This window comes from Thalassophryne amazonica, chromosome 8 (genome assembly GCF_902500255.1).
Source record: "Thalassophryne amazonica chromosome 8, fThaAma1.1, whole genome shotgun sequence".
In the NCBI taxonomy this organism is placed as follows: Eukaryota; Metazoa; Chordata; class Actinopteri; order Batrachoidiformes; family Batrachoididae; genus Thalassophryne; species Thalassophryne amazonica.
The window spans coordinates 62019901-62033994 of record NC_047110.1 but is presented as its reverse complement, the minus strand read 5'-3'; the positions used below and the strand labels follow the sequence as shown (position 1 = coordinate 62033994).

Here is a 14094-nt window from a genome sequence, read left to right as displayed (position 1 = left end):
AAAACTGGCCATAATTTTACAATATATTACAAAAATAAGGGCACTTTATAATAAGTAGATTTCAACACAGTTTGGTAATTTTTGTGAAAAAAATAATCAAAAGGGACTACACCTTAGAGTGATGTTTTTTTAAGGTTGCAACAATTCGAAAGCAATCACAGCACACTGCCAATTAACACAATACAATTAACAAAGTACATTTTTAAACCCATGTAATAGCAAATAAAAATAGCAAAGTTTTGTTCAGAGGTGGATATTTGGGGATTATTTTCACAACACAACACATTTATGTATGAACACCCTCCAGGAGACACCGCATAATGAGAATGTTGGGATGAGACTGACCAGATCCGGAGTGAGTTTCCGCAATCCAACAGAAATCGAGAGTGCAAATTGTGTTGCGCGTAAGGCTGCTGCTGCTGTATGTGTATTGTATGTTTCTTGTTGCCGTGTTCATTCTTTCAAGCTAACAAGGCCATCCCTGAGCAGGGCGTAAAATTCAAACAGTGTTGAATTTCAGAGTAAAGTGATGAGTATATTGTGCAGTCAATGTGAGTATGGTTAAGTACTGTGGTATTAAAGAAATAGCAACTGTCTTCAATCCTGAGGTGTATGTGTTCCCCTTCTCCTCACTCCTTTAAAATAAAGAGAGAAAAAAATATCTTGATAAGACTTGTCAAGGTGTCTGTTTTTTGTTTCTCCTTCTTAACCTTGTTCAGCTGACTGTGAACATATATTGGACGTTTAGTCATGATCAGAAGCTAAAAAATACAGACGTGTGGTACACAAATATTTCCATCTGGGAAAGGTGTTACCTTCTTTTAGAATCACACAAGTAATTGCACTACAATAAGCAGTTATGTACAGTACGGTACACCACAGCAAGCGCAGGAATAGCACAAGGGGGCTGCTGACAACTGTGCAACACAAGTGTTATGACAAAAAAAAACAAAACAGGCCTCATAGGTTAGAGGGAGAAAGTGCGAGTGGGTTTCAGTTTAAGGCGAGTTGGCTGGGCTGGGGGCGGGGCTAAGGTTGGGGCTGGAGGCATCTGAGCGGCTGTAGTCGCTGAGGGAGCTGGGACGTATGGAGCTGCTACTGCTGCCACCACCGCCGCCACTGTGGGGCTTCTTCAGCATACAGGGCTGGAAATCCGAGTGGCGCCGGGCATGTTTCATCAGGTGGTCGCTGCGCATGAAGCGCTTGTCGCACAGTGGGCAACCAAACTTCTTCTCCCCTGTGTGGGTACGGTAGTGGCGGGCAAGCTCATCAGAACGAGCAAACTTCTTACTGCAGTCAGGCCAGGTGCAGGGAAAAGGCCGTTCTCCTGTTGTGCACACACACAGACACACACAAAAATAGCAGGTGTTTAAACTTTTTAAGAGACCTTTTAGAGTTTGTTTTCAAACAGCTGACATTTTCAAAATAAAAACACAACCATGGGGATTTGGAGTAGTGTTTTAAAGGATTCAGAAATAATTAGCATGTTTGTCATTTTCAAAAAGTGCTCTGTACAAACACTGCACAATTTCAAAGAATAACTGCGTACACACAAAACAACTGAAAACGACTGTAGTATATATGCCAGGCCTGTATGTGGTGCTCTAATGCTCCCACAAAAAATGGAGAAGACAATGTGAAGCATGCACAGAAAGCTTGCGTGGCCGGGGTTAAAGCTGAGGTTAGAGAGGTGGGGCAATGACATCATCATTTAACAAAAGTTCTGTATTGGTTGTACACATGAAAATGCAAAGGCAGTGCTTTGCAATTTATCCACTCTGGGACTTGTTTTCAAAAAGTAGTGTTTTTGGAATCCGAAAACGCCAGTTCTGTGTGGACGAAATGGCGATACAATACAGATGTTTCTCAGTTAAACCTTTCACTTGGGATAAAAATTATGACATAGTAGAGGAATGTTACGAGCAATCAGTGGTTTTTAAAATTTTCTTTGCATTTACTGAGGTAAATACGTATGCTCACACGTATCTCCATGGGGATTTGCTTCATGCTTTCAGACACAAAAAGCATTTTCCTGTGATGTTTTTCACTTGCCCCATACACTTACATTGTATAGCTGTTTAGCCCAAGACGGTTTTAATGTGCAAGCTTAATAATGAACCAATTAAAATCAGTAAAAAGTTGAACCCAAAAACATATAAAAATAGGCCCCAGGAAAAAAAAAGTCTGAGATCCCCTTTAACTGAAGGGTTAATGGGTTCAAACACAAACTATGTTAAAAAGATTTAAAGAAAAAGAAAAAAAAATAAACATGTGAGGTGCTAAGAGTAACCCCCAAATGGGGAAAAACTCAATTTTCATCCATTTGCCCGGAAGAATGTGATGTAATGATTTGTTTTAAATGGGCTGAAATGTAGAGAATGCTGAATTCTGTTAACTTTCAAAACAGACTGACAATTACTTGCATGTGTGTAATATTGTTCAGATGACTTATAGGGTCACTGAGTACACCACAAAAACAAATAAAACTCAGGGATGTGCTTCATGTTTCTCTGATCACACGCCACATGATCCGTGCACAATGTTGGTACGTTGCAAAGGGTTTACCACAGCAAGTGTAGTGACTCATTTTAAGGTGTTTACAAGTCGGCGAGTCACAAGCAGCTAAACAGACGTCAAAAAAAAAAAAAATTCTACTCAGCCAGCTGAACAAGACTGTGCCATTTTCTGACTACTCTGACTCAGCCAAACATCGTGATCATGAGTTATTAGTAAAGCTGAAAGATGATCGCTGGGTAAAGACGTTATCAACTACTAAATACGTATTTTTTTAAATTTTTTTTTACTTTTGGGAAAGCGAATTAAAGGCTGCAGTGAGCTATGGGACCCCCAAATTAGTACTGTGCTGAAGGAGTAGACACGATTTAATCACCTAAACTGCAGATGCTAATCACACAATGGTTACCCAGCCCGTTTTCCACCGTGCAACTATCTGTGACCCGGCACATGGGAAATTATACCCTTCCCCCTCCATCGGGCAATAAAATGGGGCTTTGACACAAATCTGCTCGAAGCCAGATGGCACCATATATCTTGTGGTTTCCTTCCAAACCAGTGTGGAAATGGTGCAAACAAAGCTTAATCCTTTGAGTTTCTCACAAGATCAAACATTCAGGTTTTACCAGTGTGACAACACGATAAGGACAGGATGTTTCATTTAATGTTACGGGTAAATTCCGCAGGGGTGTGATAAGGTATACACATTAAAATGCAAAAACATTTTATGCAGTACTGTAGGTAGCAGGAGAAACGAGTACGTAAGAACAACCCTGCCAAATCCTCTCTTTGTTCTGTGGTTTCCCTCAGGGTCACAATAGAAATAGTCAAAGCGTCAAACATTTGTGCTACCTGATGCCAGTGAGTCTCAAAAACAAGAACTCTGTGCACTATGAGTCTCAGTCCCTCCCCCCTAAACTGCATGGTTACAAAACATGCAGACAAACAGTGCAAGTCTAGACAGCCCGGTCTGTGTTCCTGCCTCTGACGCCTCACCTCAGCTCCAGACTAACTCTGTCAGCCACGCCCACCACACCTCCTGCAATACAAATTCACATCCATTTGCACGCTTCACTCAGCTTCTCCCTTTTATATCAGGAGCGTTAAACTTCACCCCGTGAGCCAAACTCAATTCAGACCTCAAAACAGAATCAAGGCTCAGTCGTTACAGATTTTACTTAGAGCAAGTGTTAAATTATACACTGCTGAGAAGAGCTTTTGTGAGGCCAACAGCAGTAGCAGCATAAGAGGTCTATTAGAAAAGTATCTGACCTTATTATTTTTTTCAAAAACCATATGGATTTGAATCACGTGTGATTGCGTCAGACAAGCTTGAACCCTCGTGCGCATGCGTGAGTTTTTCCACGCCTGTCGGTTGCGTCATTCGCCATTGAGCAGGCTTTGAGTGAGGAGTGGTCCACCCCCTCGGCGGATTTTCATTGTCAGGAAATGGCGGAATGATTTGGGCTTTTTTTCCATCAGAATTTTTTCAGAAACTCTTAGAGACTGGCAGCTGGAAACCATTAGAAAAATTTATCTGGCTTTCGGTGAAAATGTTACGGGCTTGGTAGAGAATAAGGAGTGTTACTGTCACTTTAAGGACGGCCCCCAGCGGCTGTGGGGCGCGCTGCGCTCCGAAGCCGCCATCGACAGTATGAACGACCATTTCATTTCTAAACGGATGGCTGTCTGGATCCATGACCATCGTGTGCCATTTCTCTGGTTATCACAAGAGCTGGACATCAACCATTTTCCGGCAGCAGTGTTGCCACAGTTACTTTGAAAAAGTAATCCAATTACTGATTACTGATTACTCCTTGAAAAAGTAACTTAGTTACTTTACTGATTACTCAATTGTAAAAGTAACTAAGTTAGATTACTAGTTACTTTTCCCAGCTGCCGACAACAACCCTCTGCCACCTCAACATGACAATGATACCTGTTTTGCCAAAACTTACTTTATAGTCACCCTTTCTTGACTTCAATGAAAATAAATACTTGTTTTATAAAAAGTAAAATAAAGACCTCTTTCTTGACCTCATATTTAACTGTTGACAGCACTGTAACAGTAAAACTTGCAATTTCGAACCTACATTGTTTATAAATGTAACTATTAAATTCATTCTAGCATTTTTCTAACATTTAAATTCTCTCTAAATATTTTACTTGTCGAAATTAATATTAAAGTAGTATTAGTAGTTAGTATTAGTAGTAAAAAAGGCTTCAAAACTGGACCTTTAATCTAGGGGTGTTGTGGGGGAGGGGGGCACATCCCTCCCCCACGCCCCCATTCCATCTGGATTCGGCCCTACTTTGGGCGTTTTAGCACAAAGAATGGATAACATTTATTTATGCAGAAAACGTGACCAGATTTACAGGTAAGAAAGTTTTATTGTGTTTTCACATCATGTGGTCCTCAGAAAGAGAGTTTAGGTGCATTTGAGTGGAAAATAGTGTTAGTTGTTGACGCGTCGCGGAGGATCAGCTGTTTTTAACGAGACGATACAGAGTGGCTCAGCTCAGAATTCTAAATAAAGGAGGAAAAAAAGTATAAAAATGTCTTTGTAAAGCTCAGTGCAGGTGTGCTGATCACCGTGCTTTAAGAGGAGACGACGAGTCGAGCAGCTGCAAAAAACCGCGGATGAAAAGCTCACAGCTCACTTAAAGTGGGCAGTTCAGTCGAACCCCGACCTCCTGCCCACAGACCAAGTTTAATGCTGCTGTCGACCCACAATGAAAAATAATAGTAACGCACAGTGACATGGAGAAGTAACTTTAATCTGATAACTGATTTGGAAAGATTAACGCGTTAGATTACTCGTTACTAAAAGAAGTGGTCAGATTAGAGTAACGCGTTACTAAGTTACCGGCATCACTGTCCGGCAGATTTCACTTTTAACAAGAGATTTTGTCATGGAAAGCCGAGCGGAGGCTTCGCGCGTCACAATGGATTCGCTACTGGAGCGAGACAAAACCACCTCCGTTTTGGTCTCACAGGACGGCTTTGAGATGGCGTTCAGACAGCTATCGGTGGTTTTTCCATCGAGTGATTATCCGAGAAATTGTGGATGTGCCTGGACATGCCAGAACATGTCCCGTGAGGCTTCATCACGGCGTTGCTTTGCGCCATGCAGCTCCGCCGCGACGCGCGGAATTCCTCTGCACGTCTGTCTCAATGTGCCGAAAAAGTGCTGATGCCCACGTCTTTTCACAATTCCTGTGCTAGTCAGACGACATCCCGGATAAAACACAGCATCCAGTTTGGAAATGAACGACACATTCCACTGTTACAGGAGTTTTTGTCATGGAAAGAGGAGCGGGGGCTTCGCGCGTCGCGGCGACCCGTCCATCCCCACCTCTCCAAAGTAAAGCATTTATCTGCCACAGGTAAAATGTGGCAGATTACACTGAACTGTGATTGAAGAATGCCACAATATTAATTATTTCTTGATTTTCCACACCCTGACCCAATATCAGATCAAATATTTGTACAGTCAGAGCAGAACAAACTATCTTCAGTAGGAATGGTTTTTGGTAAGGGGCAGAATTTTATATAAAAGAACCAGGTAGAAATAACAATACACACACACACATGTATATATATATATATATATATATATATATATATATATATATATATATATATATATATATATATATATATATATATATATATATATATATATATATACACACACACACACACACACACACACTACATACAGTGAGACAAATAAGTATTTGATCCACTGTTGATTTTAGAAGTTTTCCCACCTACAAAGAATGGAGAGGTCTGTTATTTTTATCGTAGGCACACTTCAACTGTGACAGACAGAATCTAAAAAAAACCCCCAAAAACAGAAAAATCACACTGTATTATTTTTAAATAATTAATTTACATTTTATTACATGAAACAAGTATTTGACCATCTACCAACCAGCAAGAATTCTGGCTCTCACAGACCTGTTTGTTTTACTTTAAGAAGCCCTATTCTGTACTCTTTATCTGTATTAATTACACCTGTTTAAAAGACACCTGTCCACACACTCAATCAATCACAGTCCAACCTATCCACCATGACCAAGACCAAAGAGCTGCTCAAGCCAGCACATGTCCAGGCCCATTTGAAGTTCACCAGTGACCATCTGGATGGTCCAGAGGAGGCATGGGAGAAGGTCATGTGTTCAGATGAGACTCAACTCCACTCGTTGTGTTGGTGGATGAGAACAAACCCAAGAACACCGTCCCAACCATGAAGCATGGGGGTGGAAACACCATTTTTGGGGGTGCTTTTCTGCAAAGAGGACAGGACGACTGCACCATACTGAAGGGGGGAATGGATGGTGTCATGTATCGTGAGATTTTGGTAAACAACCTCCTTCCCTCAAGAGCATTGAAGATGGTTGAGACTGGGTCTTCCAGCATGACAATGACCCCAAATACACAGTCAGGGCAACTAAGGAGTGCCTCCATAAGAAGCATTTCAAGGTCCTGAAGTGGCCTAGCCATTCTCCAGACCTGAACTCAATAGAAAATCTTTGGAGGGAGCTGAAACTCGAAACCTGAAAGATCTGGAGAAGATCTGTATGGAGGAGTGGACCAAAATCCCTGCTGCAGTGTGCAAATTTGGTGAAGAACTACAGGAAACATCTGACCTCTGTAATTACAAACAAAGGTTTCTGTACCAAATATTAAGGTCTGTTTTTCTATTGTATAAATGCGTATTTCATGCAATAAAATTCAAATGAATTATTATAATTTATGCTCACAAGATGGCACAGGCTGCAGCATGAAAGGCTGCTCCTGTATACGGATCCGAATAAGGTACAGCGATTCACACTCTGGTGCAGTAATGCACCATTAAGTTGGACGCTCATAGCCACACAAGAAGAAGATCTGAATGAAAAGAATGTGCTGGGTCTTAGAGAACGAGTACAATTAATAAACCATGCTCTTAACCTGAAAGACCACTCACTTTGTGGGGCACTTGTGAGGCACTTAATTTTGTGGGACAGCTGGAACAGCAATGAGGAGGACAGCAAAACTAAGGTGAGGCTAACTAAAATGTTCAAAAAATATGAGTTTAATTACTTTTAATAAGGTAAATGTGCGCACGTTTTGCTCTGAACAAATGTTTTTGTCTGTTCATTGGCAACAAGAAGCAATTTACTCTTGAGTTTTTTGCGCTTCATAAATTAATTTGCTAATTAGCTTCTGCTCGCTAATGTAGTGTTTGCTTTATAAATAAATAATGCATCAATTAAATTAATTTTGCTTCTTGTCAGTGTGACCTATGCTGCTTTTTTCTTTCCTTCTTCATGATGCATTTTTTTTGACAGATGAGACTAATACTCCAGTGCAACATATTCCATCCGGAAAACATGATCAATTAATTTTTGTCCACAGTGGAAAGACAACATCCACAATATCTAGTAATACAGCCAAGGTTGTAATTTGTGGGAATTCTCCTTTAACGTGCAAATGTTGGCTGACCTCTTAATATACGCACCATTTAAGACTGCACATGCCACATCCAGATTGAGAATATTAGTTGTCTGCTGTGGGTGCTCCCCCACACCCCTTGTGTTGAAAGTGGAAACTGCAATGGATAAGAACTGAATCTGCTCTCACATTAAATTAATTCAACACACCAGGCTTCAAGCAGGTGGTGGGCCAGGTCCGACCACTGATACTGGAGTTTAACATACATAACCTATATACTATATATAGTACAGTATATACTGTCACTTTCCCCACACCTATTAACACATCAAGATATTCCTTGTGATTAGCAGGTGAAATTTGCAAATAAACTTTTATATATATATATACGAGGTCTGTTAGAAAAGTATCCGACCTTTTTATTTTTTTCAAAAACCATATGGATTTGAATCACGTGTGATTGTATCAGCCAAGCTTGAACCTTCGTGCGCATGCGTGAGTTTTTTCACACCTGTCGGTTGCATCATTCGCCTGTGAGCAGGCTTTGTGTGAGCAGTGGTCCACCCCTCTCGTCGGATTTTTATTGCGAATAAATGTCTGAACGATTTGGAGCTTTGCTGCATCAATTTTTCCAGAAACTGTGAGAGACCTCCAGGTGGTAACCATTTGGAAAATTCAAATGGCTTTGAGGGACGATTTTATGGGGATTACACAGATTAAGGAGTGCTCCAGCCGGTTTAAAGACCGCCCACAGCTGCTGAGAGCGCGCCGCACTCCGAGCGCCGATCGACAGACTGAAACAACCAGCTCATTTCCAATGTGAAGGCTTTGTTGATCCGGGACATCGTCTGACTTACACAAAAATGGCAGGAGACGTGGACATCAGTACGTCTGTCTCAATGTGCCGAAAAAGTGCTGATGTCCACGTCTTGCTAGTCAGAGGACGTCCCGGATAAAACACAGCGTCCAGTTTGGAAATGAACGGCACATTCCACTGTTACAGGAGTTTTTGTCATGGAAAGAGGAGCGGAGGAATTCCGCGCGTTGCAGCGGTGCCGCATGGCGCAAAGCAACGCCGTGATGAAGCCTCACAGGACATGTTCTGGCATGTCCAGGCTCATCCACAATTTCTCGGTTAGTCACACGACTGAAAACCCACCGACAGCCGTCTGAACGCCATCTCAAAGCCGTCCTGTGAGACCAACACGGAGGTGATTTTGTGCCGCGCCATGAGCAGCACGGTGGCGCATCCGTCCGCTTTTCTTTCCTTGAAAAAAACTCCTGTAACAGTGGAATGTGCCGAAAAAGTACTGATGTCCACGTCTCCTGCCATTTTTGTGTAAGTCAGACGACATCCCGGATCAACAAAGCCTTCATGTTGGAAATGATCTGGTTGTTTCAGCCTGTCGATCGGCACTCGGAGCACGGCGCGCTCTCAGCAGCTGTGGGCGGTCTTTAAACCGGCTGGAGCACTCCTTAATCTGTGTAATCCCCATAAAATCGTCCCTCAAAGCCATTTGAATTTTCCGAATGGTGTCCACCTGGAGGTCTCTCACAGTTTCTGGAAAAAATTGATGCAGCAAAGCTCCAAATCGTTCAGACATTTAATTTATTCGCAATAAAAATCCGACGAGAGGGGTGGACCGGTGCTCACACAAAGCCTGCTCACAGGCGAATGACGCAACCGACAGGCGTGAAAAAACTCACGCATGCGCACGAAGGTTCAAGCTTGGCTGATGCAATCACGCGTGATTCAAATCCATATGGTTTTTGAAAAAAATAAAAAGGTCGGATACTTTTCTAACAGATCTCGTAGATAGGTTTAAATAGGAATGTTGGCAAAGTGAGACATGTCTGCGGTTGTTCAACCAGGAATATGTAAAGTAGTCTTTTTCCTTGCAAGTGATTTTTGAAGCGTTGTTGCTAATCCAAGAGTCCTGGTGGCAACTAAGGCCACTGTTGTGCAGAAAGTTGATGTTAGACTGCTTTAACCTATTTTCACATTCTGAATCCCGCCCTCCATGCAGTATAGCTCTAAGATAAATTGGGTCAATCAAACTTTTAAAAACACAAAATTCAATGATACAGAGACAGTCTGTGTTGCCACCTGGCATCACAAAATGAGTTACTGATTAAATATAGGGCTAAGCTCTACAAGTGGCTTCAGGCTTATTAACCAGTGAAAAGGATCCAACAATATTAATATTTAACAAGACACCAGAGAGTGGAGCTGAGATATCCAGTCCAACTACCCTGATGTAGTAATACAGTCATAGTCAAAGCATCAGATATCCAACAGCAACTCACCGAGAAGCCACCAAATTATTTAGAGAGCCATGACTTTAAGAAAAAGAATTCAAGGAGATTCTTTATGCTAGGTGTTTCAGACATCGAGGTCACCAATACTCTATAAATATGTGAAAAGTGAACCTGCAATGCCCCCATTAAAATGTTGTGCTTGTTTCATGATGTGACACTTGAGATTTCCACAAAAGACATTAGAAAGAACTGGTAAGAACAAAGGAAAGCTTTAGGAACAAAGGGATTGATGCCAAGTGGATAGAAGCAAAAAACCCTCAGTTGTCACTCCAGGATAATCCAACAGACTGCAGCTATTACTCAGCATCTCCTCCATGGCAAAAAAAAAAAAAAAAATGCAGTTACCAACTCCTCTCACCATGCTTTGCATCGCTTGTAGTTCCAGCATTATCACAGCAGGCTACCAAAGTGACAGTGACACCAGTGGCTACACCATTTTTGGAAGCATGCCACATAAAAGGCGTGGCTTGTCTTTCTGCAAAAGCATCAGGTGCAGATGGTGAAGAAGAGGAGCCAGTAACAAGGGAAGTTCTTTCCTAATGTGCAGAGTGACCCATTTACCCAGAACTGTACATAGTGTCCTCCTCAAAGGCGATACGGTTATGTCACAGGTACTCTTGTTGTATAACTATTCTTTCCAAGGCCTCTAGGTCAGTAAATAAATAGGTCATCTCCAATCACAGCCCTCCATCCTCCGCTCATTCATGCCTTAAATTTCACCGGGCTCTTTAGTGTATGGAGAAATGGATTTGAGTCATGGAATATGCATCTGTCTGCAAAAAATGAGACCATATCACATTTTTGACGCAAGCCTCGGGGAAAGACCACGTCACCTGCTCCTTCAACAGACTACCAGCATTTAAACACACAAGTAGATAACATTCCTGTTGTGTCGCCAAGCGTGGTACATAGAAACAATGTCATGCTGAAGTTAACTTTGTACTGTCTGCACAGAAAGTTCCAGAACAGCTCCTATCTTTTACAGAGTTCAGAACAAAGGCAAGGTCCAATCTAAACCCTTGACTTTACGCATCCATCCATGGTGGCTGTCCATCGACATAAACAAGCTCATATTCAAAATGCTAGTATTTCTATTTAATTTAGCCTCCACGGGTTACCCATAGTTTCCTAACATACATGATCAAAGAATGTTAACCATCCATTATACTTATGTTAGCCAACTGAGCCCATTAAAGCTTCAATACTTGCATCAACCAACAGCATTGATTACTGAACAGCGACAGCACGCAACTAACCAATGTCATAGTCAAGGCCCAAACATTGAAGATCAAAGCCAAGGCTTTGATAACAAAGACACCGACCAAGGCTCAGACGTAAACCCTCAAGGCCAAAACCAAGGCTTAAATCCCTAAGGCGCTTTGATCCCCAATGCAAAAATAAAGAAAAAATACATAGAAAAATAGATCACAAAAAGATTTTTACTCCTATCTTCACCTCTGAGTGCCACATATTACCACATCCATCACACCACAGACCTGGCTTGGCTCCTGGATGGCAACCACACAGGCAGACATCCCTATGCCTCAAAAGTAATGATCCACCTGCCACAGCCAGGTGAAGCATGGGCGTCCCCTTGGCCTTCTGTAGCCTCTGGGGTTCAAAAACACTGAAATATCTGCGTGCTGGATCACTCCTATAGAAATGTGCCAGATCATCAAAATGCCAAAGTTGATGTTCCATCATGATGCACTCATTTGAGTCTCCCGAAGTAACCGCTTTTTTGGCACAGACATTCCAGGGGTACCCAAAGATCATCTAAACCAGGAGTGAGTTATAGTGTTCCATGAAGGCCTAAGAGAGTGCAGGTTTTCCTTGCTACCATCACCTCAACACGTGATTTCATTGATGAAGTTATGGAAAGAAGCTTATCAGTAAACCCACTTGCTGAGATGATTGGTTGCAAGTAAAACCTGCACTGTCTTTGTCCTTATTGCTACATTTGCTCTAAAGAGAGCAGGGCTCTCGCTAGCATTATAACAGCCTAACAGTGCTGCCTGAAAAAAAACTATGCTGCAGCTGGGTCGTTGCACTGTTTCCTAGCGTGTGTAACATTAAAATGATCATTTCTCTACGTTGATTGCTCCTACATCAAAACCAGCAAGTCCACAATTTATTCATCAACCTCTGTCAAAGCCATTTAAACATGTCAATCGTGACTCACCTGTCTACTGATTAAAGTCACTACCGGGACTCTTGTCTGTTGTTGCAGGCAAGAAAATGAAATCGTCTGCTGTTTCACACCATACAGTTATTTTTTTTCGTTCCTCATAACGTGCCTTTTCTGTGGGACAGCGCACAAAGGTTTCCTGGTGTGGACTGGTGGAGAACTATTCCCCCAGCGCTCGCTGTGCACCTATAGGAAAGGTTCTGAGGGTAAACGTTCTCTTGCTGCTGGTGAACTTTCCCCCCAGTGCTTGCTGCACAGCCATAGAAAGAGTTCTCCTGCAGCGCTCACTGCAAGTGCGAGTATTATAGGGGAGTCAAGGGGCATCCTTCCCTGGAAATTTTTTAATTTATAAACCTCAAACAAGATTTCCTGCATTTTGAGGGCTAAATTTTGTGAAGTAAAGTGATAGGGTTTTATCTTTGTTACAGGCGTACTTTAAAGCCAAAAGAAATGAGGCATCAGGCCACAACACAAAAGAGTGTAGAAATGTGTGTCAGCAGCATCAGAACTGCTCATTTATACACAGCAGTTTTCTAAAGAAAACCCTTACAAGTGTTTTTTTACTTCAAGATTAATTTCTGATTATGTACATTTTGACCCTAAACTAAAATAGTTTTAAGAAAAAAACATTTTTAAGCCCGGTTCTTTCATTCATTCATATCTGCATTTCAACCAGGAAAAACACAAACCGTAAATAAATAAATATGAATATTTATTATACACACAACAGGAGACAATGTAACAATGTAATATTGTGTGTGTGTTAATTAGGATTTCTCAATGTGACATAAACCTCATTATGAGATACTTTTTTAATTTAGTCATTTCAACATTGAATTACGTCTTCGTTGACTATGTGATTGCTTTTAATGTTGTAATCAGGACAGAGTAATTACTAAAATATGAAATTTGTTTGATTGTGAATGCTCTGAAATGATGCACAATAGGGGCAGGGCTTCTACCTGTGCAAGTGTCTATTTTGAATGAACTTTGAATTCATGGACATGTTTAATGATTCCTTCATTTAATGTTAAAATATAAAAGGAAAAGGCTTTTTCAAATAATAAAATAGTTGCTGTTTAAAAAGCCTTTCTTTTATTTAGAAGAGTAGCAACAAGTGTGAGTTTGGCCGCCCATCGAAACTGAGCAATTGGGGAAGAACGGCCTTAGTCAGGGAGGTGACCAAGGTCACTCTGTCAGAGCTCCAGCATTCCTCTGTTGAGAGAGGAGAACCTTCCAGAAGGACAACCATCTCTGGAACAAGCCACCAATCAGGCCTGGTGGTAGAGTGGCCAGACAGAAGCCACTCCTTAGTAAAAGGCACATGGCAGCCCACCTGGAGTTTGCCAAAAGGCACCTGAAGGACTCTCAGACCATGAGAAACAAAATTCTCTGGTCTGAGGAGACAAAGCTTGAACTCTTTGGCGTGAATGCCAGGCATCATGTTTGGAGGAAACCAGGCACCATCCCTACAGTGAAGCATGGTGGTGTCAGCATCATGCTATGGGGATGTTTTTCAGCAGCAGGAACTGGGAGACTAGTCAGGATTGAGGGAAAGATTAACGCAGCAATGTACAGAGACATCCTGCACGAAAACCTGCTCCAGAGTGCTCTTGACCTCAGACTGGGG

The 14094-nt window shown here is 41.8% G+C and overlaps 1 protein-coding gene across 1 annotated transcript in view; it reads right to left on the bottom strand.

Moving 5' to 3' along the window:
- Positions 1-632: 632 nt before the first annotated feature.
- klf13 (Kruppel-like factor 13) overlaps positions 633-14094 on the bottom strand; it is a 32021-nt gene continuing 18559 nt past the window's right edge. The window contains exon 2 of the mRNA XM_034176466.1: positions 633-1327. Within this exon, the coding sequence (XP_034032357.1) occupies positions 999-1327 (329 nt within the window). The 3' untranslated portion in view covers positions 633-998. The remainder of the gene's footprint in view (positions 1328-14094) is intronic.